Source organism: Myxine glutinosa, chromosome 1 (genome assembly GCF_964187855.1).
Source record: "Myxine glutinosa chromosome 1, kmMyxGlut1.1, whole genome shotgun sequence".
Lineage (NCBI taxonomy): Eukaryota > Metazoa > Chordata > Myxini > Myxiniformes > Myxinidae > Myxine > Myxine glutinosa.
The window spans coordinates 67,076,128-67,102,716 of record NC_136261.1 but is presented as its reverse complement, the minus strand read 5'-3'; the positions used below and the strand labels follow the sequence as shown (position 1 = coordinate 67,102,716).

Genomic DNA, 26,589 nt, shown 5'->3' with positions numbered 1-26,589 from the left:
CTTTCATTACAGGGATTTTACGTCCTTGAATTCATAGGCATTTACATATGTATTTTCCATTAGACTCAACCCAGCCCTAAATTATTGATCAACCTGGTGTTTCACATGCAGGGCAATACTGTACATCATTGTGCGAGTCATCCATCAGATGGACGTTAAGCTGGAGGAACCATGGCACTAGTTGTTGGTGGACGTTAAAGGTTGCGAGGTGCTATTCATAAAGAGTAGAAGAGTTATCACCAGCACCCTGAAGAAATTACAATTAGCACACCTGGCCAAGTTGTTCATGAAAGACTTTGGTCAAAAACATTCCCCAGCTGATCTAAGAAGAAGGTGGGAATCATTAAAACGACTACTACGATTACATCCGAGATGTTCATAATGATGCTGTGATCCCAGGCCTAAATATCATGAGAATTTTCACAATGCCTCATAATATCCATGTCCTTCATGAAAAAATTGTGCAAGCTCTTCTATGAGCATGAGACCATGATTACAAAAGAAGACAGTGCACACAGAGACAGGACACCTGTAAATGCGGAAGTTCTCCTTCTCGTCAGATGACCACGTTGCATACTCGGCATCTGTTGGAAACTGTGCTTTGTACAGGAGAACGTCGACAAGCTGGAAATAAACTGGGCGGTAGACCTGGAGGTACATCGTTTTCCTTTCACGTTCTAGTGAGCCAATATCCTCCTGCATTGCATAAACACAAAAAATGTCATGTTACAATCTGGAAGGGGTGGTTAGGGGGGTGGGGGGGAGATGAGGAGTTATGAGGTGTTGAAATGCAATACTATTGTTAGGCCGAGGATAGAAAATCCATCTTAATTGGTCTTTAAGCCAGTGAAATAACTGGAAAACAATTGGTACTTAAAAATGTAGTAATTTGACAGTATTTGTACAACACAAAAACTTCCTGATGGAATGTAACAATTTTAAACAGTGGATCCTTTCCTGAGATTCAGAGCTCAGATCTTGTAAACTTTCTCAAAAGACCATGAATAGTATTATCTTGTAAAAGACAATCGTAATGAAAAGGATTTTTTTTTTTTCATTTTCATCAAAATAGATTATGATAACTCAGTAACGTTAACAATACAGCAAACCCTTAAATATCATGCATGGGGGGGGTGGGGGGTGTAGGGTGCGGGGGTTGCGGTGAGGTGGGTGGGTGGAGGTTACATCGATTCCAAGAAAATGCGGCGTTATTAAAAACCACGGTAGTTAAAACCAATTTCCTATGGGAATAAGGGGGTTAGGTTCCTGGGCTTTGAGAAAATACAGAGGAAGGTGGCAAGCAGCCAAAATTAAACGCATCACAATTCAAATATACATGTAAAATAAGTATAAATCGGCTTTACGATGAAGTCTGCTGTTGCGTTGAAGCAGATTAAAAGTTCATAAGTGGATTAAACGCAGCCCTTCCCTTCTGTAATTTGTACTAAAATCGCCACCTCTGTCTCTCTCTCTCTCTCTCTGATGTACCATACTCCGTCACAGAACGTCGGTGCCGCCAACATGGCTTCCTGAGCAAGGGTTGTACCGGGTGGTTTGCCATTGCCTTCGCAGCAGTAATTATGGCAGGAATTTGGAATTTCGCCATGGTGCTGGCGATATTCTTTGCAAAGGACATCGTGAGGTCTTAAACGTCCACCGACCAAAGCCGACAAATGGGACGCCCAGTTTAACGTCTATCCAAAGGACGGCACACACACTGATGAATCACACTGCCTGTGAAACACCAAAATGACACTTTACAGCTGGTTTGGGATATTGAAACCCAGGCAAGATGGCTTTGAGACGAGTGTGTATCACTAGGCCACACTTTACAACTGGGTTGGGATATTGAAACCCAGGCAAGATGGCTTTGAGGCGAGTGTGTATCACTAGGCCACACTTTACAACTGGGTTGGGATATTCAAACCCAGGAAAGAGGGCTCAGAGGTGAGTGTGTGTATCACTAGAGTCTAGTGACCTAGACTCTAGAGTGGTCTAGTGACTAGACCTTCCTGCCAACTCCAAAGCCCCCACCATTCATCCCCTATTACCGTAATCTCTTAGATTGTTTCCTCTTATAATCTGTTGTGTTTTTTATGAATCCTTTCACAGGTTCTAAACCAGTGAATGAATGAATGAATGAATGAATGTGAATAAATAAATAAATGTAATAAATAATTAAATAAATTTATAAAAGCGAATAAATAAAAAAGTATGGTGTTGGCTTAGCGGTTAGGGTGTCGGCTTGGGATCCTAGGATCCTGGGTTCGAATCCCGATTGATCGCTGAATTAACGACAGGGTGGTTGACTCAGCCTGTCATCCTTCCGAGGTCAGCAAATTGAGTACCAGCTTGCTGGGATGAATGATCACGGTGTGTACCCCGATTTAGAATAGGTACACTGTATCCCTGTGCATCGTAAGAGGCGACCAAGGGTTGGCATCAGGAAGGGCATCCGGCTATAAAAACATTGCCTCAAACAGGGAATCATGATTGTCATGGGGCCCGCAAGGCTAACCCCCGCTTTAGCAGGGAAAATGGCCTTAAAACGATCATTCATTCATTCAATCAAATAAAATAAAAGCACTCTCGCTTCGACCAAGATTCTCCAAAACCTCCACTTTCTAAGTCAAAAGCATCACTTTCCTTGACTTTTTTTTTTGCACGTGGTTCACCACTAGCAACAGTTTCCCTCTTGGGAGCCGTGGCTAATATTTGGAGGCATGGTTAAAAATAATTAAGGGCAATAATAAACAAAAACAGACGGATGGATTACGATTCCATCGAACACAGTGTTGACATGGAGATGGGTACAATACAGCACTGTACGCACTGCATGTCTCACTTACCACCTGCACTGCAGCAGTCCTGCTGATTTACAATTACAGGTAAATTCAAATTATATGTGCAAAGTTGAAAACTGTTAACAATAGTGACTTTTCTCCTTCGTTTTACACTTCAGCATCACAACTCAGCTCAAACCCGACAATCGGTATAAATTAAACCCCGTGATAACTAAATCGGTACATAAGAAGTTACCCGCGATTGGTCAAAACTCACGAATTCAAACCCGCGATATTTATGGTTTTACTGTATTCAAAAATCTATAACTCAAAGTTACCCTGGTTACCTGAAAAATAATTCATTATTACAGGTAAACATTAAGAACTGATAAAATAGCAAAACATGTCCATACCCTTTTGAAAAAGCTTGGCACTGTTATTGTCAGTATATGCTAATAGAGGGCAGCAATGAAGGAGCAGCTGCAAAATGGCATTATCTACTGCAGTGCTACAAAGGGTTAAAATGATGGAGAAAAAGAGGCTGAAAGAAAGAGAGACAAAGAGAAAGCATAAAAGAGAAAGAGAAAAACTTGAGAGGAAGACAGACAAAGAGGAATCAAAAGAGAAAGAGAGAGGGAGAGGGAGAGGGAGAGGGAGAGGGAGAGGGAGAGGAGAGAGAGAGAGAGAGAGAGAGAGAGAGAGAGAGAGAGAGAGAGAGAGAGAGAGAGAGAGAGAGAGGCTGAAAATTGTACATGTGTCTTTCGCAATCACACCTAACTGGGATGTCGAACTGTGAGTTCATCTTTTTGTCCCGAAATTGCAGTGGCAATAATTTGAGTGCCATCAAAAAAAACATCTCCAAGCAAGGAAATGAAGACAATCTACAGTATAAAAAAAAGGTCACAATTATTGTTTCTTGGACAACGAAAGTGCCATACTTTAAAAGGTTATGGAGGAGTATTTTAAAAGCATCGTAATAACACACTAACCGAAGAGTTCAATCCCCCTCAAAATAATGGCCAAACGTCCTCCTTCAATGTGAAACTGCCAGACTTCACAAAAACCCGAGGGCCTCCAGTTGCGTTGGCAAAGATTGGCTGAATCACGCTACCACCATGCATCCTGCAGCTCAGAGCTGGCATTTTCACATTTACATATTTGGTCATAGATATTTTGAAGATCATTTAAATATATATATTAAATAATTAAATATTTTATTAAATTAATATCAATTAATAAATTTGTATGTATATTTTGAAGACTACGTAAAATATGCTATTGATGTTGAGTGGGGCACACTTAAGCAAAATCTTATAAATCGAAATTTTGCTCCTGGTCTTGTTTAACTTACAGAATATAATGTTTCGGAACTAAAATCAGGAATCAGAGGTAAATGTACCTCAATACCCTATCAAACAACCAACGCAGAAGTGAGCTTAATGGTGATGTTAAAATGTACTTTTGTTTTCATCTTTCAAAGTACATAATCAACGGTAAATAATTTCAGGCCTCAGATATTTGAGTGTTGCGCATTATCCAGCATCGCTCATAACTGGCTCGAACATCTTCGACAAAAGCGAATCTTCAGAAAACCCAATTTAAGTTGCTCAAAAACACAAGAATGTGTCAAATATACGGTTCTCGTGGGGAGAAGATGTCATTTGTCAGAGAAGAGACGCAAGCTTCTTCATGCTTTGCTTGGCAATAATCCAATTAATACGACTGCAAGTAAACCTCAATGCGGTGTCCAAAAAGACAATCTATTTTCATGCTGAGTCGCATTCCCCACACACACACCAGTATCGATTCTGAACGGGCAGATAATTAACGAGTTCTGGTTGTGGCTGGATGCGACAACTGTCGCTACCGCCTCGAGTGACCAAAAGCAAACCACCATGGATCCATTAATTCATCGAGGCATGTTCTCAGCTCAAATTGTGCCCGAGTTCAGACCATAGACAAAAAAAGCAAACTGCTTTGCTTTGAAAGTAGACTTTCTGGCCAAAGTCCTCTTTTCCGACTGTCTTTCCATTTCCAACCGTCTTTCAACATTCCAAGATAGAAACTCCCATGATTACTTTCAAAGCGTTGCCAGTGGATTACAATTAAATGTTATCTTTAAACATGCATATATGTATATATATATATACAGTCACGTGAAAAAGTAAGTACACCCCATGTAAAGTTTTGACTTTTTCAACATATTTCAACATACAGCTATTTGATCTTCATTTCAACAATATTGATAGATAAAGGTGATATAATATAACAAATATCATGAAACATTTACATTTTGTAGTCCATTGTATAATTTAAAGAAACATAAATGCAAATTTCGCATGTGGAAAAAGTAAGTACACCCTTGGCTCTAATAGGTGGTATTGCCCCCTTTGGCAGAAACAACCTCAAGTAGGCGTTTCTTATAACTGCACATCGGATTTTTATGTGAAAAAACAAAAAATATTTTTTCACATAAAACGGCTTTTTTGCGCGCAAAAAAATTATTTTGCTATTTTCGGAGAAAAACAAATTTCGCCCTTTTTCGGGAAAAATAAAATAAAATGCCCTTTTTGGTCGAAAATGTCTGGCAAAGCTAAAACAAATTAGGGAATTTTTCGAAATTTTTAACTGCTATCGAAATTTTTAACTGCGATCAAAATTTTTAACTGCGATCGATCTCAAAAACAAAACGTTGCGTCCACTTGCGTGCGTTGCGTCCCCAGCGTGTACAGCAGTGAGGCGGTGTACTACAGTGAGAGAGTGTACACAAAGTGTGAACAAGTCTCCTATCAAAATGAGTGCTGCTCTTCGTGACAAGTGGCTGAAGGAATTCAATGCTGGCGGCGATGGGGCCACCTTCAAGTACGTGTCGAGTGACACGGCTTTCTGTCGAGCTTGTGAAAAGACTTTCCGGGCGAAGCAGAAGTCTGAGCTGGCCCAACATGTCCGAGGAGACCGCCACAAGAGCAACTTGTCCTTGAAGAAGAAGAGGACGGTTACGCAAGCCACCATGGAGGACTTTGGTGGCGGAAAGAGGCACAAGTGCGACGTCGTGGCTCAGGAGCTGTGCCAGGCCATGCTGGCCGCTGGCATCCCATGGTCGAAATTGGAAAACCCTGCCCTCCGGTCGTTCCTGGAGAAGCACATCACTCTCCAGATCCCCGATGAAAGCTGGATTCGAAAGCACTACCTCGACAAGTGCTACGACGAGGCCTTAGCGGGGATCTGTGCCGACCTCAGACAGCAGCCCATCTGGCTGTCCGTCGACGAGACGACCGATTCGGCAGGTCGATATGTGGCCAACATCATCGCGGGACGCTTGTCCAAGGAGGGGTACTTTCGTCCCCACCTCGTCCAGTGCATGTTTCTGGAGGAGACCAACTCCGGGGAGATCGTGCGCGCAGTCAATGACACGCTGCGCTATCTTTGGCCTGATTTCAAGCCGGAGTGCCTCAAGGTCCTCGTCAGCGATGACGTGGAAAGGTCCTTCTCCGTCTACAGAAACGTCCTCACCGACCGCCGACACCGCCTCACCAAGGAGAACATTACCAAGATAATGATTTCAAACACCTACTTTAACCGTTCCTAAAAGGGTCTTCTCAATTTCTTCTAGTCCTCTACTTATCAAACAATGCGGTTGCAATAAAGGTACCTGAACGTCATTTTTCTACCTGTTACTAGCCCAGAGTGCTTAATGTTGTGCAGGAAAAAGCTTACCATTTTTTGTTCTTTTTTTGACTGATTTCTGAAAAACTTGGTAATAATAAAAAATGCAATAAAACGGGGGGGAAAAAAAATTCGGGATTCTTTCAGATAAAAAAATTTTTCCCCGCTTTTCAAAACATAAAAGGCCTATTTTCTTAACATAAAAATCCGTAGTCTACTTATAACTGTCTACCAGTCTCTGACATCGACTGGGAGAAATTTTTGCCCACTCCTCCATGCAGAATTCTTTCAGCTGTGCGATGTTTGAGGGGTTTCTTGCATGCACAGCTCGTTTCAAATCCCCTCACACCATCTCGATGGGATTTAGATCCGGGCTTTGACTTGGCCATTCCAGAACCCTCCATTTCTTTCTTTTCAGCCATTCCTTGGTGGATTTACTGGTATGTTTAGGGTCATTGTCATGTTGCAAGGTCCACCTTTGGTTGAGATTCAACTTTCCGACAGATGTCCTCACATTATCCTCAAGCACCCTCTGGTACAATGAAGAATTCGTAGTGGATTCTATGATGGTGAGCTGCCCAGGTCCTGATGCAGCAAAGCTGCCCCAAACCATAATATTTCCACCACCATGCTTTACAGTTGGTATCATGTTCTTGTGGTCAAATGCTGTCTTTGGTTTTCGCAAAACATGTCTTCTGGTACTGTGGCCAAATAGCTCTACCGTTGACTCATCTGTCCAGAGCACATTGTTCCAGAAGTGCTGGTCTTTGCCTAGGTGTTCATTGGCAAACTTTAGTCTTGTCCTGATGTTCTTTCTGGACAGCAAAGGTTTCCTCCTGGCACACCTCCCATGCAGACCAAATTTGTGCAGCCTCTTTCTAATGGTAGACTCGTGCACTTTGACATCAACAGTGGCAAGAGCTACAGGTAGGTCCCGTGATGACATTCTGGGGTTCTTAGAGACTTCTTTCAGCATCTTGCGGTCTGCTCTCGGGCTGAACTTGCTTGGGCGGCCTGGCCTGAACAAGTTGGCAGTTGTTTGAAATCTTCTCCACTTGTAGATGATATTCCGGACAGTCGAATGATTGATTTCAAATTGTTTGGAGATGTTTTTAAATCCCTTCCCAGACTCTTAGGCATCTATAACCTTCTTTCTGAAGGCCTCAGAGAGCTCTTTTGATCTAGGCATGGTGACGCCGCACACTTCAACAACAAAGAGCAAACCAAACTAAATGTCTGAGGTTTAAATGAGAAAGATTCCTCCAAGATACTCTCCAATGATGTTCTAATCATTTGCACCTCAGCTGGTGCACCTGATTCTAATTTTCGGTATTTGAAGTAGTGAAAAATGTAGGGGAGTACTTACCTTTTCCACATGCGAAATTTGCATTTATGTTTATTTAAATTATACAATGGACTACAAAATGTAAATGTTTCATGATATTTGTTATATTATATCACCTTTATCGATCAATATTGTTGAAATGAAGATCAAATAGCTGTATGTTGAAAAACACGTGACTTTTTCACGTATATATATATATTATATATATATATATATATATATATATATATATATATATACTGTATATATATATATATATTGTTATGAATTTGGTAATGCAACATCTAGAGCTAGGTAGATCTGAATAGGTAGGTATTCGGCTGTCGTGACAGGGACTCTACATGTAATAAGTTATTGATGTTCAGGCGGTTGTCGGGGTAAGATGTATGAGTGTGGACCTACCTGGAGGTTCGAGTGTTAAATAGTGAGGGATTAAAGGTAACGCCCCTGTGAGTCTCACCTAGTAGTCAAACCTTTGTCCATTATGGCACTGCAAACCACATAAACATTAGTTAGGTCCTTAGCGCAACATTAAATAATCCCCTTTCCCTGACAAGGACTTCGTATTAAATTGGCAGGAAACCAGGTCAAAAACACCGCCATAATTGGCCGCCACCGTGTACACCTCAAAAGGCCTACAAACCTGGCCGGCACGTGTTATGCCAGGACCGCGGGGTCACGGACGGGAGATGTCAGGAGTCGCATGCCGCAGAGGGCGTGACCTGGGCGAGTTGGGAGGCTTTGATTGGCTGAGGAGTGCGCCAATGTGACGTCATCGGCCACCAATATAGGCGACGGTCGGACGCCATTTCAAGACACGGACACACACGTCGATGAGCGATCAAGTCGGAAGTTGAGTTGAGTCGCAGAGTTCGTTGTTACAGTTCCGTACCAGAGTTCGTGGCAGTTGGCACAGGACACGGTTCATTGAACATTCGTGACCACAGCTCGTTGCAGTTGGCAGTTGGCACTTGGTTTTGGTTGCTTCGTGCAGCCCTGCGGTGGACCGTTGGAGCAAAGGAGCTCGTGGTGTGTGTGGGCCGTTGGACCGACGAGGCCTGGTGGCGCTTGGAGGCGGACGCAGAGGGCCGTGGAACTTGGAGCGAGGTGTGCGATCGGGCCGAAAGGAGCGGTGTTGGACGGCAGCCACAAAGACGACGAAAGACCAGATAAGCCCGAATCCGCGTACATTTTGAACGACGTGACGTGTTCTTTTCGTAATTAATCTCCCTCGTTTTGTGTTTGATATCAGTCGTGTGGGGACGTCCCGATTTAGTTATTAGTATTACCGGCGCGTGTTTTTTTCACTGTTATTACTTTTCAATAATAAATCCTTATATTATTTTCTGTACATATTTGAACGCAGTTTCCTGGGTGTTTCATTTTAATAGATAAGGCTGTGGAGCTCGTTGCGTCTGGCCTCCCGCGCGTTTAACTTTGTGTTGAGCTTGAATCCGCCATTGAGTTTTCGCCTCGGGAGTGTGAAGTCTCGCAATCGGTCATCCGTGTTACCCTACGGTGTTCACCAAGGGTAGTCACGCGACAAGTGGTGTCAGGAGTGGGATTTGAACCCGTCGGACAAATTTTTTTTGTCCGCGGCGAGACATCGACACGGTCGGGCGTACATTGCGTCCGACGTTCGAATGAAAAATTTGTATAGGCGAGGCGGAGAAATTTAATAATCAATTGGGCATACGGAGCGCGATATCGCGTCTTCGTCAAATTTAAATTGTGTTTTTGGTATTAAAATAAATACGCGCGCGGGAAACAACCTTCCGAAAGGCGGATGTCGGAGGTCGACGAAATGGAGGTGCGCAGCGAGGCCTCCGTCAGCGTCGGGAGTGAGCCGGAAATGGGGGATAAGGAGGATAGCGTTGGAACTTTCCCCGCCGGTGGGACGGCCCCGATAGATCTCCAGACCATAGTAAATTTATTAAATGCTCAGAGGGCCGAGGGTGAGCGAAACCTTGCAGAAATTCGGGGAGACATGAGGGCTCAGAGTGAGCGATTGGGGAACCGGATGGATGCTCAGGGTGAGCGATTAGAGAACCAAATGGGGGTAATGAGGGACGAAGCGAGGGCTCGGAGTGAAAAATTGGGGGCAAGGAGGGACGAAGTGAGGGCTCGGAGTGAAAAATTGGGGGTAATGAGGGACGAAGCGAGGGGTACCGGTGAGGGGTTAGACAACGGGAGAAAAGAGGTGAAAAATGGGTTAGAGGGGTTAGAAAACAGTATGGAAGGAAAAATTGGGGAAATGGCACAGCAGCTGGGGGAACGAATTGATGGCATAGAAGGGAGAGTGCAAAACCAAATTACGGACAGACTGGGGAAATTTGAGGGTAAAGTAGAAACTCAAATGGGGGCACAGGAGAAGCCAAAGGTGGCAAAAATTGAATCGGAACGGGGGGAAGCTAGATTGGGAACAGGAGAGAGTACGGCCCATGCAGATGTGCACGGGGCTCAGGAGCCGGGAATGGCAAAATTGGGAATTGCACAGGGAATGGCAATTGAAGTAAATGGGGAGACCGCAGGTCCACAGGTGGATGGGGAATGTCCACAGGTGGATGGGGAATGTCCACAGGTGGATGGGGAATGTGTACAGGTAGAGGGGGAATGCCTGCAGGTAAACGTGGAGAGTCCACAGGTGAGCGGGGAAGGAAATTTGGAATGTGAGAGTTGTAATGGGGAATGTTTCCCACATTCTGGCCTGGTTGTTTATCGGGACCGTGTGGATGTCACAACACCCCAACCGGGGGATGAATTTGGAATTGTGCAGCACCAGGGCGGTGGTGCAGAGCAAGAGGGGGTAGAGTTTTTGGGGGTCCATGCGATAGAGCCGGACCGGGTATTTATTGGGGATATTGATCAAAGCCTGGCGGGGCCAGGAATGATTTGTAATGATGAGGATGATTTGATCCAGCGGCTGGAGACCTGTGACAGTCCCATGGAGGTAGAGCTTGTTCAGGCCCAAAGGAGCCTGGGAGATGAGGTGAGTTGGTCCGAGGAGGTGGTTGGAATGACCGAGGGGACGCTCACTGTACACTGCTATTTGGAAACAGAGGCTCCAAAATTGGACAACCAGTTGGGGGAGTGTGTTGGCTCCGGGCTGGATTTGGATCTTGGAGGATCGGGAGATAGAGCTTCTGGAGATTTGGTCCCTGTAGGGAATTTGGGTCAACTGCAGGGAGGGGCAGAACAACCGGTGGTAGAGGTTGTTCCCTGCAGCTGCGGTTTGGCGGTGGGAATGAAAATTTGTAAAATAAAATTTAAAATAAAATTACAATGGGAACTTGATTTGGAGCAGCCATGGTTGGGATTGGTCCCCGGGCTGCGGGATTTGGACATGGAGAGGTCATGGGTGATGGCCTCGGGCAAAAGTTGCCCCTTTCAAAATTTGGGTATGCCGGCCAGCTGGGGGGCTGTGATGGCGAGATTTGGACGTGGGGTCCAGCCTTGGGTGTCGAGGTACGACCTGGGTCCCACGGGGGGTCTGGTGGAGTGTGGCGTCCCTTGTCCGTCGGGGCGCCGTCCGAGCTGGTGGCTCGGGCCGGCAGGGTCACCGGACCCTGGTGGGGGTTAAGACCTCCAGGGAGGTCCGAGGTGGGTTCTCAAGCCTGGGATGGCATTTATTGAGGACCACTAGGGGGAGGTGTTGTGGGTCGCGCTTTGGTGGTGGCACTGCGGATGGCCAGCTTGGGCCTGATGTAGTGATCACCCGGGCATGCGACCTGACACCCTCTCCCTGAGACTTTGGGACAACTGGCATGTGATGACCTGCCATGCCGTGTTGGTCGATGGACGCGGGTCAAACCGAATGGACAGGGATGGAGATAGCCTGCCGGACAACCATTGGGGCATCTGTGGAACGTGATGGTGTGAGTGACCTTCCACAGATGCTCCGTTATGATTTATGGACTCTCGGGTTGGGAAGAGAGCCATGGGGATGTGAATCGGGAGATGTGTAACGAGCCGAGCATATGGGCCATGCTCGGCTGGCATGTGTATGGCAAAGCATCCTTCTTTGGTGAGGTTAGTGAAATGTGACAAATGGTTGGCATGGGTAATCTGTGGGTTAGATGGAAATTTAAGGGTGGATTTTGAAATGCCATGGTGGACACTGTACAGTGACGCCATTATTGATCCAGGTGTGTAGACCAAAGTGTTGGAGGCTGTGATGAAATTAATAGGGTAGCAAGGCACAGCTTTCAACTGGTTGCGGGGGCAACTGTGCTGATATTTGGGACGCGGGATGATGGGGATGTAGTTGTGTAGCCTGAGGGTCAACGTGGTGCCGTGCGTGTCCGAGGTGTGTGGACCATGTCTTCTGGGTGGGTCTCCTGGTGGAGCATGGCTGTTGACTGGACCTTGGTGTGGTCAAGTGTGGGTGAGCACTGGGGGGCTGCAGTTCTGTAGTCGGACTGGGGGATGATGGGGAGGTGCAGGGGACGTGGCTGTAGGGATGCCACGCACTGCGACCGTGCCCCCCAGGGCCGAGGTTGTGTGTGCGGTAGTGTGTGTTGTGGCAGCAAGTGCTCACCACATTGGCCAGCTGGGGCTGCTGCAGCTGTGTTCCTCGCAGGGGGGCCGAAGGATGGATGGTGGGTCGCACCCTTATGGACACTCATGGGCCATGTTGGCGTTTTGACTGCTCACCTTGTCCCGGTGACCCTTGCACGGTAGAGGTGCAGAGCTGTCGTGGCCACAGGTAGTTGTGTAGTGATGATCACCGTTGGATGCGGATCCACATACCTGCCAGTGTAGTGGGGACAAAAGAGAAATTTGGAAGTATTTGGTAGGCCCAATGTGAAATTTTGGGATTGTGAAGGGTGGATGACGCTCTTGAACCTGACCAACCTGTAACTACCTGCACTTGAGGTGAGTGTTTTGAGGAGTACTGTCCCAGGCTTCAGGATTTGCTTTGGGAAATTGGGGACATGTAATTTGGAGTTGGGAGGCGGGTGAGAGTGATGACATGGCCGGTGAGGGGATGGAATGGGAGCCACAGTGTCTTGTGGGTGGCGTATGTTTTTGTATTGTGGTTAGGTGTTTTGATGTGGTCGTGAGAGTGGAACCTGGAGAGTGTGTGATGATTATTGGAGATAATGAGGGGTGATAATTGTGCTTTTGGAAATGTGCTTTTGGGAAGATGTGATGGTTTAAATGTGAACTGGGGGAATTTCACATGTGGCAGGCCATGGCAAGCCTTGTAACACCTTTTACACCATCTATGAATTGTACTGAATTGTGCTGAGTTGTGTGGAGAATTGAATGGCAGCGGGGGAGGAAGTGTGTTTTGGGGACCATGGGTGGGGAAGGTGTGTGTGTCCGCAGGTACAGAGCAAGCTCTGAGGAGCGATGCCTGCGGGCCCCCCTCTGCGGCAATTACCCCTGGCAGCCGGTGGTAACTGGAAATTGGAGCTCGTCGGTGGAGGGTCTGGTTGGGCGCCGCGGGGTGAGGAAGTCCCCCGGTGACCCGTGTTGCTGCGCGAAAGCAGGAGGCAAAGGAGCCTGGTGTGTGTGGAGACCCTCACCGGCGAGGTAACGGCGGAAAGGGGCTGTTGGGCTGTCATGGGGCCAAGAGGTAAAGGGGGGGGGGGGCAATGAACTTGTAAGTCGGTTGACTTGTTTTTGGGACTGCGGGCACCACAGCCTGATGTGCCCCCCACCATCTTTTTGTGCGGTACCTCCCCGCTGCCTAGTTGAGGAATGCACACACACGTGAATGACATCAATGCCATGGTCCTGCAGGGGGTGTATTGAAATAAGTGCTTTGTTGATTTTTGAAATGCCTTGATGACCTATGGAATGAGAATGAGTGGTTAAGGGGTCTGTGTTGCATGAATGTGGGCGAAATCCACCGAGCCGTGTCACTCACCTGTAACATCTGGACAGGGCCCGTGGAAATTTAGGGGGATGCATTGGGGATGGCCCCGCAGGTAAGGTTGTGTCTTGTGGCATCCACCGGGGGACGCGGTCTGTAGACCGGGGTATGTACAAAGGTTAGAGTTTTGAGTTTTGGAAAGATGGTTAAGTTTTGTGGTTAAGTTAGTGTTGTGTGTTGTTGTTTCCTCCCTCCACAGGAACAACGAAGAAGATGTACATACTTGCATGATGGTTAAGGGGTTCAGCATGTTAAGGAAGTGTAGGTAGGTAGTCCGACTCACTTCCCACAGCCCTTCCTGATTTATTTCATAGGTTAATTAAGTGTGTGACAGTAAGTGTTAAGGCTGGAATGGTAGCCCTGCGGTGAACCTTGCAGGAGCTACGGTTCCAGGGGGGGGGCTGTGTTATGAATTTGGTAATGCAACATCTAGAGCTAGGTAGATCTGAATAGGTAGGTATTCGGCTGTCGTGACAGGGACTCTACATGTAATAAGTTATTGATGTTCAGGCGGTTGTCGGGGTAAGATGTATGAGTGTGGACCTACCTGGAGGTTCGAGTGTTAAATAGTGAGGGATTAAAGGTAACGCCCCTGTGAGTCTCACCTAGTAGTCAAACCTTTGTCCATTATGGCACTGCAAACCACATAAACATTAGTTAGGTCCTTAGCGCAACATTAAATAATCCCCTTTCCCTGACAAGGACTTCGTATTAAATTGGCAGGAAACCAGGTCAAAAACACCGCCATAATTAGCCACCACCGTGTACACCTCAAAAGGCCTACAAACCTGGCCGGCACGTGTTATGCCAGGACCGCGGGGTCACGGACGGGAGATGTCAGGAGTCGCATGCCGCAGAGGGCGTGACCTGGGCGAGTTGGGAGGCTTTGATTGGCTGAGGAGTGCGCCAATGTGACGTCATCGGCCACCAATATAGGCGACGGTCGGACGCCATTTCAAGACACGGACACACACGTCGATGAGCGATCAAGTCGGAAGTTGAGTTGAGTCGCAGAGTTCGTTGTTACAGTTCCGTACCAGAGTTCGTGGCAGTTGGCACAGGACACGGTTCATTGAACATTCGTGACCACAGCTCGTTGCAGTTGGCAGTTGGCACTTGGTTTTGGTTGCTTCGTGCAGCCCTGCGGTGGACCGTTGGAGCAAAGGAGCTCGTGGTGTGTGTGGGCCGTTGGACCGACGAGGCCTGGTGGCGCTTGGAGGCGGACGCAGAGGGCCGTGGAACTTGGAGCGAGGTGTGCGATCGGGCCGAAAGGAGCTCGTGGTGTGTGTGGGCCGTTGGACCGACGAGGCCTGGTGGCGCTTGGAGGCGGACGCAGAGGGCCGTGGAACTTGGAGCGAGGTGTGCGATCGGGCCGAAAGGAGCGGTGTTGGACGGCAGCCACAAAGACGACGAAAGACCAGATAAGCCCGAATCCGCGTACATTTTGAACGACGTGACGTGTTCTTTTCGTAATTAATCTCCCTCGTTTTGTGTTTGATATCAGTCGTGTGGGGACGTCCCGATTTAGTTATTAGTATTACCGGCGCGTGTTTTTTTCACTGTTATTACTTTTCAATAATAAATCCTTATATTATTTTCTGTACATATTTGAACGCAGTTTCCTGGGTGTTTCATTTTAATAGATAAGGCTGTGGAGCTCGTTGCGTCTGGCCTCCCGCGCGTTTAACTTTGTGTTGAGCTTGAATCCGCCATTGAGTTTTCGCCTCGGGAGTGTGAAGTCTCGCAATCGGTCATCCGTGTTACCCTACGGTGTTCACCAAGGGTAGTCACGCGACAATATATACTGTATATACTGTATATATATATATATATATATATATATATATATATATATATATATATATATATATATATATTGTAACGAATGTGGAAACGTTACAATGTGAACGTTACAAAAGTACGGTAACACCCTGTTAATGTAAATAATGGTCGCAGTCGGCGTCCTAGTTAATTGCATGAAACTTACACGCAGGTCACGATATATCTTTTAAATAGTGTATTTCCTTATTCCATGTAGGCTAAATATGTGTTTTCCCACTAGATTGACTTTGCATTGTATCAAACAAAATAAGCGTAGGCCCTTCCAATTTCCCCAAAACCTCCCTTCCAATTGCCTTCCGCATTTTGGGCGGTTTTCTTCAAACCACCATTGGCCACGAGGTAGGGTTGGGGAAGAAAGGCGTGTCTCCACCTCGTCATAAGAGGGAAGGAGTGAACCAGCCCTAACAGCCAATCAACACCGCGGTGAGCGACCCGGTAGGCGTGCCCTCGGAGCCGGCGGCTTGATTTCGCCCGAGGTGATAAAAGCGACTGTAAGGGACTGCTTTAGGAGATGACTAGAGAGAGGCCTTGGGAGATGAGCAAAGAGACTGCACCAAGAGGCGGTGAGATGCGAAACGCTCCAAGCCAAAGAGGAGAGGTACTCGGCAAGGAAACCAGCTTTGGAGAGACGCGCTGAAAGGAGGGAGACGGCTCCACCCCAAGAAGAGGAGCAGGTGTGCCGAACCAGCGCGTGACGTCTACCGCAGCGGATACACGACGGAGGGTTTCCCGCCAAAACCGCGAGGAATTGCGAACTGCGGCCTCCCGACCTTGCCTCCCTCTCAAGCAATCCATCTCAAGCCCTACCTGCCTGCAATATCCCCTGTGTAAGTGTGAACGTCCTGTCCTACTCGTTGTCTTGGGGCTAAGTAAAAATGAATAGTGTAAGTTAACGATTCGCTGTGTTACTGCTTCTTCCATCCATTGCTTGTGTGTGTATAATAAAATCTGTTCTTCCTCCGTATTCTTCTTCTTCTTCTTTTTCCTTCTCTTTCGGTCGCTTTAGAGATTTCCCGATTGAATATCTGTGGGGCGATCTGGTCAACGTCGGGTGGAATCGGGTTTTAATCGGGGAGTAACTGTTCGGACGCGGTTAAATACACCACCGCTCGGTCAATATAACATCTAAAAGCCGCGTCTGTAACATTTGGTGTCAGGAGTGGGATTCGGACCTGGGACTAAATTTGTTAGGCCCAAATTTTGGAACACCAATTGTACCATTAGGGTAACAATTGGTGTTGGGAAGTAGAATTCGATCCGGAGCGCGTTTCACGCGCTCAAAATTATAACGGCGCAATTTGATTTTGTTTTACGAAAATATAAAACCCGAATTTTGAGATCGCGCCATGGACAATCAAGGCGATCGGATGTCGGTGGGAGAGATAGACAGGGTGGAATCGACCCAGGACCTCGGGGAAATGTATGTGGAGGAAAGGGAGGAGGAGAAAAATGGCAATGTGGTTGCGGAGGTTTCAGACGCACAAAATGGCGCTCTCGCGCACGTGGTTGAGGTGGTCGCGGAACCAATGAGCGCGGCCCAAATACAAGCCTTCATGGCCCAATTCATGGTGGAAATGCAGAAAAAAAACGACAGTATGGAACAAATGGAAAGCAGAATGATGGGGGCCCTTATGGGGCAAATGGGGGTAATGGGGAACCGGATGGATGCTCAGGGTGAGCGATTGGAGGGCCAAATGGGGGTAATGGGAAACCAAATGGGGGTAATGAGGGACGAAAGGAGGGCTAACAGTGAGCGATGGGGAAACCAAATTGAAGCAATAACCAACAGAATGGGTGACCGCATGCAAAAATGTGGGGAGACCATGGATCGCATGGTGGGCGAAAGGGTCCCAGGGGTGCACAAGGAAGTAACGCGGGTCGAGAAGCGCCGGTTGAGCGAAGCGGAGGAAAGCACGGGTACAATGACGGGGGTAGAAATCGCGACACGGGGTTTGGAAAAGCCGGCGACCGCTGAGGTAGAGGAGGGTGTTTTATTAAAGCCAACGGTCGCCGAGGTTAATAAAGAAAAAGCAGTAGCGGGAATTAAAATTGAAGAGATGACGGAGGTAGCCCGAGAATTGCAGGGAGAAATGGATTATGTACAAAGTCCCTGCTCACATCACGATGCTGTGCTTAACCCGAATGGAAGTTTGCAGGTTCGCGTGGAGAAAAGGATCCCCCAGGTGAGTCGTGCTGTATATTGTGCGGGTAGATTTTGCAGGAGGATGTTTAGCGACAAAAGAATTTTCGCGCGCTTGGGATCGAGGAAGCACCCGGGCGTTGGTGAAGGGTCCCGTGTGAGTGGAAATGGCACGCGTGTGAGGAAAAAGTGTGCGTCGGCGAGTGGGTGTGTTATAAAGTGTGGGAGTGAAACCGAGTGCGAGCGAGAATGCACGTCGGGGTGTACGGAGTGTGACACGAATAGTGAGTTGGTGGTGGCGCAGGTGCGAGAGGGCACATCGGAGCGCGAGTGTGAAACTGAGTGCGAGCGAGAATGCACGTCGGGGTGTACGGAGAGTGACACGAATAGTGAGTTGGTGATGGCGCAGGTGCGAGAGGGCACATCGGAGCGCGAGTGTGAAACCGAGTGCGAGCGAGAATGCACGTCGGGGTGTACGGAGTGTGACACGAATAGTGAGTTGGTGATGGCGCAGGTGCGAGAGGGCACATCGGAGCGCGAGTGTGAAACCGAGTGCGAGCGAGAATGCATGTCGGGGTGTACGAAGTGTGACACGGAGAGTAAGGTGATGGTGGAACGTGTGCGAGGAAGCACACCTGAGTTGGTCATGGCGCGGGTGTGGGAGAGCCCATGTGAGCGCGTTAGTGGGTGGATGCAAGAGTGCACGCCCATGGTGAGTGTTACGGAGGAGAGGTGTGGACCAAAGTGTGCGCGAGAGGTGTGGTGTGTAACAGGGAGAGCGTTGGTGGAATGTACGGACGGCGTTGGAACGCCAGGTTTTGTGAGGGTGAAAGGGGTAGCGTATGTTTGTAAGCATGCAAGTAAAGCACCGATGGTAACCGGTTTAGTGGTTAGAGCGACGGATAGCCGATGCGAGCACTCGGTGCGAGGGGTGCTTGGTTGGGTGCGAGGCCCGGCGCGGATCGATGCTGCGTCGCTTCTCTTCGAAGCGTCGTTGCCGATTCGGGCTTGGCCCCGCCCCGCACGGTCGAGTCCGGGCTTTGCCGGGCGAGGCGACCGGTCCGGTTCAAGGGCGAGTGGGAGGAGGCGGAACGGTGCCCCCTCGTGGGGACGGGGTTCCGACCGGGGGAGATTGAGCCATCGGGCCCGGGACCGCAAGGTGCCGCGCCGAGATGGTGCGTGGAGCCTCGGTCCAACCAAACCACCTCCCTTGAACCGAAAGCCGGACGGATTCAACCTGCAGGCAACCAAACCACCCGAATTCATTGCTCGGCTTTACGAAGCCGAGTTTAATGATGTCATGACGCACCGAGGCTAGGATATAGCGGACTGTGATGATGGTGATCGTGATAGTGATAGTGTTTTGATCCGAAATTTAGAAAAGTGAATAGAATTGGCAGTAAATGGAAAATTTTTGAATTGGTTGGAATTTGGACGAACAAAATTGATAGTGGAGAGACCCCCGATGTGGTGGGATGGCAAATCCACCATCCCTCACAGAGTGGGGGCAAATGCGCAATAGATTATGGGGTGTATGGCAGTGGAAACTAGCCCGGGTGGGTTAGGATATTAATAGGGCCCTAGCGAAGATGACATTAGGTAACGTTAAGTTTAGTTAGTGACTGATACCTGTAGTGGGGACGCAGGTAGATTAGTGTGGATTATAATGACGTGGGAGCGCAATAGTTTAAAGGGACGACTGGGAAGCGCAAGTTTCAGAGGGGAGTAGTTAGCTGAGATGATGCCGTGTGTGTGAGGATTGAACAGGTGAGAATGGAACAGGTGTGATTGCACAGGTGTGCAACTGAACAGGTGTGTGGAGCAGTGTATGAGGGAGTAGTGGTGATTGCGTGTTGTGTTGACCAAATGGTCCAGGAAGAAAGGAGGGTGCAGGTGGCACCAGGTGTGAGGGCACAGGTGTGCAACAACAGGTGTATGTGGCTGTGTGGAATAAATGGTAGTGTGGAATGTCTGGACTAGTGGAATGGATGGTCGTGGAGTGAGAATGGTGGAAATTGTGGAGTGGAGTGGATGGTGCGAAGGTGTGAATGGGGGAAGAGTGGACCCCCATCACGGATACCCGGGGCGGGTAGTGTAAGTGTTAGGTAGAGGGTACAGGTAAATTGTGGTTGGATATTTGCATCTGTGGTGCGGGTGACAGAATGGTATTTGGATGGGTGCATTAGTGTTGTGGAAATGGCTGGGCGTGTAGCCTGTTAGTGTGTGTAGTTGTTCGGGCGCTCCACCACTGTGAGGATGTCGGCCAGGTGAGGCCGCAGGTGGGCTCTGGGAGCCGGTAGTAGTTGTTGTGGATGGGGCCCGAGGATCCGGAGGACGGACCCGGGTAGCCCAGTGCCAGAGGGCACCATGGGGTGACAGAGCCAGGAGAGGGGCTGTCCCCAGTTAGTTAGGTTAGGGTGAGGAGCTAGGTAAGCTCGGGTGGCAACTACAGTGGTGGAGGTGTGCAGGTGGGTAGACCTGTTGGGAGAGCTAGACGTCGCAGCCCAGAAATTGTGCGAGGGCACCGGGAGATGAATCGGGGGAGTGAGACCCCAAATTGAGAAGCACCACAGTTTGGTCAATGGGAATTGGTTATTAGAACCCATAGTGTAAGTTGGCCAATGGATTGGCAGGGAGAGACCCCGGGTAGTGTAAAGTGTGTTAAAGTCATTTAGAGGATAGTTAGGATGAAGGATCTCCTCGCACCATCTGCATCCACTCACCTGAGGTGACAGGTACTCCACACCATGCCATGTTTTGATTATTTTTTATGATGCAAATGTTTGGATTGTGAGACGCATCATGACGTGGATGTGACATTGTGCGTAATTCCATCTCTCCCTCCTTATGAGGATTGATGATGAATTGGTGATGGCAAATTTTGAAGTAAAGGGATTGTGGAGACGAATTTGGTATAGGGGAAATATGGGGAAGACATGACAGTTGTGACGAATTTGTAAATGGGTAGATTTTTGTACATATGGGGTAAGGGTAGGGTAGGTGACAGGGGGGTGACGTACGGTAGGGACGAGCTTTCTCACTTCGCCCTCCGTACGCATTTCACCTTGCATTGCCTTATTGACGTGTACCCTTGTGACCTTACCCCTCGCTCAATTGTCTTTCTTTTGTCTCCCACATGACCTGTGCGCCATTGGGTGCCGATGGGAGCGTGCGTGAGGTGGCCATTGTGCGCCCGAGATTCCCAGAACCAGCATGCATTGCGTTGATGTACCACTGTATGGACCGCTGTTCTGCGGCCAAGTACAACTTGATGGACCCCAGGTTCTGGGGCAGGGCACCTCTGTTGGAGACCGGCCATAGTGGCCAGGGAATCTTGCTTGCGGACCTCGGTAAGGTGGCACCTATGCCAAACAGGTGGACCACCCTTAGTTGGCCCCTGAGGCCCTAAATAAAAATGGACACAAGTTGTGCTTTTTATTATTTCCAACTAGGCCGCATGAAGCCAGAAGACGTCGGGAAGAACATCGGCCCAGCAGAGAAAGAGAAGACCACCACCAGTTGTTTTGTTGTGTTTATTATGAACGACGGTGACTGCGCACCGGATGGTGCTTTTGGGTGCTTTGTGGTGCTTTGTGGTGTTTGGTGCTTTTGGGTGCTTTGGTGGTATTGGTACTGGTGCATCGATGCAATGCGTGCTGTCTCCTCCCTCCCAACAGGAATTTCTTTCTCTTGTTCCCTAAAAAGAAAAAAAAAAAAAACACAGGTCCTGGGTTGCGTTGTAAATAAGAAATCACGTCATTGTAAATAATGCTCCCCACCGTAAATGTATAGTTTGAGAATAATTCCGTAATTCGGTTAGCTGTGGGCTCGAGTCTGTTAGACAGGATGCAATGCAATAGGGGGACATACTTATTTGTGTTTTAAGATTGTCACACTCAGGGTCAGGTTAATTGTAGAGGGAATTACACCTACGTGTCACACTAAGTTAAAGTTTAATAGGCCCGAGGCCGGGCCTGAAGAAAGGAGGGTGCCGTGTAACGAATGTGGAAACGTTACAATGTGAACGTTACAAAAGTACGGTAACACCCTGTTAATGTAAATAATGGTCGCAGTCGGCGTCCTAGTTAATTGCATGAAACTTACACGCAGGTCACGATATATCTTTTAAATAGTGTATTTCCTTATTCCATGTAGGCTAAATATGTGTTTTCCCACTAGATTGACTTTGCATTGTATCAAACAAAATAAGCGTAGGCCCTTCCAATTTCCCCAAAACCTCCCTTCCAATTGCCTTCCGCATTTTGGGCGGTTTTCTTCAAACCACCATTGGCCACGAGGTAGGGTTGGGGAAGAAAGGCGTGTCTCCACCTCGTCATAAGAGGGAAGGAGTGAACCAGCCCTAACAGCCAATCAACACCGCGGTGAGCGACCCGGTAGGCGTGCCCTCGGAGCCGGCGGCTTGATTTCGCCCGAGGTGATAAAAGCGACTGTAAGGGACTGCTTTAGGAGATGACTAGAGAGAGGCCTTGGGAGATGAGCAAAGAGACTGCACCAAGAGGCGGTGAGATGCGAAACGCTCCAAGCCAAAGAGGAGAGGTACTCGGCAAGGAAACCAGCTTTGGAGAGACGCGCTGAAAGGAGGGAGACGGCTCCACCCCAAGAAGAGGAGCAGGTGTGCCGAACCAGCGCGTGACGTCTACCGCAGCGGATACACGACGGAGGGTTTCCCGCCAAAACCGCGAGGAATTGCGAACTGCGGCCTCCCGACCTTGCCTCCCTCTCAAGCAATCCATCTCAAGCCCTACCTGCCTGCAATATCCCCTGTGTAAGTGTGAACGTCCTGTCCTACTCGTTGTCTTGGGGCTAAGTAAAAATGAATAGTGTAAGTTAACGATTCGCTGTGTTACTGCTTCTTCCATCCATTGCTTGTGTGTGTATAATAAAATCTGTTCTTCCTCCGTATTCTTCTTCTTCTTCTTTTTCCTTCTCTTTCGGTCGCTTTAGAGATTTCCCGATTGAATATCTGTGGGGCGATCTGGTCAACGTCGGGTGGAATCGGGTTTTAATCGGGGAGTAACTGTTCGGACGCGGTTAAATACACCACCGCTCGGTCAATATAACATCTAAAAGCCGCGTCTGTAACAATATATATATATATATATAAAAGTATCTGTAATCTGGTTCTCCAAACCTAATGAGCGAACGTCATGATGTCATAGTCATGCATGTCCGCATTGCCTGCAAAGGTCCAGGGGAGCCATCTCGCAGTGCGTCATTGTGTTATGGATCTTAAATTCAGATTCTGTCACAAGTGCATGCAAAACTCAGTTACCAACCTGGTTTCGCCCTTGTTGGGGCTTCATCAGGGCAACGCAGTGAGCCTTCCATACACACTTGTAACTCTGAAAACCTTTTGGTTTTTATATCAGTCATTTATGCGACTTCATACTATCAGTGGAGAACCGCCAGTAAGGTGTCCTATGCAACTGATGCTGCACCTTACTGGGAGTGATAAGCACCGCCTCCCACACGGCAACATTATCTCGGGTATCCACTCATTATATGGAGTCGACCTGGATGCGGTTGAGAGCCCGCTTGGAGTTTGCAAAAAAAAACACCTATAATAATAATAATTCATTTATTTTGTATAGCGCTTTTCCAGAAGCCCAAAGGCGCTTTGACAGAGTGGAAAACATAATGCATAACAATACATGAAAACAACAATTGCAAAAAGACAAGAATCAAGAAAACAAACAGCAGCGATATACGGCATATATATAAGACAAGAATCAAAAAGACAAGACAAGAATCAATAGGGAAATATTTAAAGCAAAAGGAGGGAGAAGGAGAAGAGATAGTCAGGGGTTAAATGCTGTGGGTTGAATGTTGAATGCAGCGTTGAACAGGTGGGTCTTTAGTGATGTTTTGAATGTGGTGAGTGAGGAGGAGTCTCTGATGGTGTGAGGTAGTGAGTTCCAGAGGGTGGGAGCAGCGATGGAGAAGGCCCTGTCCCCCCAGGATCTGAATTTGGTCCGGATGGAGGGGGTCAGGAGGTTGGTACCAGCAGAGCGGAGGTTGCGGGTGGGAGTGTGTCTGGAGAGGAGGTCAGCCAGGTAGGATGGGGCCAGGTTATGGAGGGCTTTGTATGTCAAGAGGAGGATTTTGTACTGGATTCTCTGGGGGATGGGGAGCCAGTGAAGCTTGTAAAGGACGGGGGTGATGTGGTCACGGGTCCGGGAATGGGTGAGTAGACGGGCAGCGGAGTTCTGAATGTATTGGAGTTTATTGGTGATTTTTGAGGGTGAACCATAGAGGAGGCTATTGCAGTAGTCCAGACGGGAGGTGATGAAGGCGTGGATGAGGGTTTCTGCAGCCGTGGAGGAGAGGGATGAGCGGAGACGGGCAATGTTTTTCAGGTGAAAGAAGGCTGACTTTGTGATCTGTTTAGTGTATTTGTCGAAGGAAAGGGTTTGGTCAAAGATGACGCCAAGATTCCGGATGTGAGGGGAGGTGGATACTGGGATACCGTCGATGTTGAGGGCAAAGTTATGGGTGGATTTTGTGAGCGTTTTTGGGCCAATGATGATTATTTCAGATTTATCACAGTTAAGCTTGAGGAAGTTGATTTGAAGCCAGGATTTTATTTCAGTGATGCAGTTTGTCAGGATAGAGTGGGTGTCGGTGGAGACGGACTTGGTGGAGATGAAAAGCTGGATGTCATCGGCGAAGCAGTGGAATTGGAGACCATGACGGCGGATTAAGTGACCGAGCGGGGACAGGTAAAGGATGAAGAGGAGGGGGCCAAGAACTGAACCTTGGGGGACACCTTGGGGGAGGGGAGCAGTGGGGGATTTGCAGTTATTGATGGAGATGAACTGGCATCTGTCAGAGAGGTATGATTTAATCCAAGAGAGGGCAGTGCCGGTGACGTTAAAGGTGGATTCAAGTCGGGTGAGGAGGATAGTGTGATCGATGGTGTCAAAGGCAGCGCTGAGGTCGAGGAGGACGAGAATGTTGAGGTTGCCAGCGTCAGAGGAGAGGAGAAGGTCGTTGGTGATTTTGAGGAGAGCAGTTTCAGTACTGTGGTTGGAGCGGAATCCGGATTGGAATGTTTCATACAAGTTATTGGCAGAGAGATGATGTTTGAGTTGAGTGGCTACAGCGCGTTCCAAAACTTTTGACAGAAAGGGTAGGTTGGAGATGGGTCTGAAGTTGTTTAGGGTGTCAGGGTTTAGACCAGGTTTTTTTTAGAATGGGGGTAACAGCAGCAATTTTGAGGGAAGGTGGGACGATGCCTGTAGACAGGGAGGAGTTTAACCTATAGGACTCTCGGACATATACATATATATAATTTTATATATATATATATATATATATATATATATATATATATATATATATATATATATATATATATATATATATATATATATATATATATATATATATATACAGTGGAACCTTGACTTACGCGTTTAATTCGTTCTGTGACCGAGCTCGTAACTCAATTTGCTCGTTTCTCAAATCAAATTTCCCCATTAAAATGCATTGAAATGCTATTAATCCGTTCCAGCCCGCCAAAAACCACACCAATTTTTTTTTAAATATGCAGTATATATAAAAATATCTCGCGCTTTATATTTCACCTGTATGCAGCATACAAGTTGGCAGGATGGCCTGGACTGGAGGTACGCACACTTGACTCTAAACTGTCCAGCCTGGGTTTGAATCCCGACCCAGCTATAACCTGTCATGTCGGTGTTTCACAGGCAGGGTGATTCATCAATGTGTGTACCGCTAAACTGGGCGCCCCGTTTGCGTCCCATTAGTTGTTGGATGTTAAGGATCTCACCGTGTCTTCCACAAAGAGAAGGCGAGCTATCGCCGGCACTCTGAACAAGTTGTGGCCTGGCATGCTCTTCTCCTCTGCCGTTATATACGTCCTCCTCCGCATCTTTTTCCAGAAGAGCCCTGTCTCGTCACAGTTGAAGATTTGCTGGGGGATGTATCGTTCGGCTTCTATCAGTTCGGCAAAAGTTATAATAAAATCTTCAGCTGCCTTCACATCTGCCTCACCAAGTCGACAACACGCACACCTCGCTCATGTTTTTCGACGATTGCGTGTTTTATATCCAAGCACATCATCCTCTTCTTCTTCTCAGTACTGCCCTTGGCACTCAATTACTTAGGACCCATGGTTAAAACTAAGAAATTTTCCAAAATAACCAACATGCGAAAACAAAACAGCAGCGATATACGGCAGATATGCTTGCACGGCAAGATAACCACGTGACCGGAACCCACCTGGTGGCGGCTGGCGTAAGCTCCAAAATAACCAACATGCGAAAACAAAACAGCAGCGATATACGGCAGATATGCTTGCACGGCAAGATAACCACGTGACCGGAACCCACCTGGTGGCGGCTGGCGTAAGCTCCAAAATAACCAACATGCGAAAACAAAACAGCAGCGATATACGGCAGATATGCTTGCACGGCAAGATAACCACGTGACCGGAACCCACCTGGTGGCGGCTGGCGTAAGCTCCAAAATAACCAACATGCGAAAACAAAACAGCAGCGATATACGGCAGATATGCTTGCACGGCAAGATAACCACGTGACCGGAACCCACCTGGTGGCGGGTGGCGTAAGCTCGTAACTCAGATCTCGGCTCGCATCTCAAAGCAATAAACCGCCCGAGCGACGGCTCGTATCTCGGAAAACTCGTAAGTTGGTGCACTCGTAAGTCAAGGTTCCACTGTTATATATATATATATATATATATATATATATATATATATATATATATACATATATATATATATATATATATATTGTTGCGGATATGAGGATTGTGTTTTTTTATTGCGTTGTATTGTATCGTAAATTGTTGTGAAATATTGCTTTATTCTGGACCCTCCTTACTCCAGTTATGTATAAAGGTCAAAGGGCGTCCCATAATTAGGTCA

The 26,589-nt window shown here is 47.7% G+C and overlaps 1 protein-coding gene across 3 annotated transcripts in view; it reads right to left on the bottom strand.

The window, feature by feature from the left end:
* Positions 1-26,589, bottom strand: part of IPO13 (importin 13) — a 308,248-nt gene that overhangs the window by 120,149 nt on the left and 161,510 nt on the right. For all 3 annotated transcript variants that reach the window (XM_068112643.2, XM_068112650.2, XM_068112659.2), the window contains exon 7: positions 530-696. In XM_068112643.2, coding sequence (XP_067968744.1) covers positions 530-696 — 167 coding nt within the window. The remainder of the gene's footprint in view (positions 1-529; positions 697-26,589) is intronic.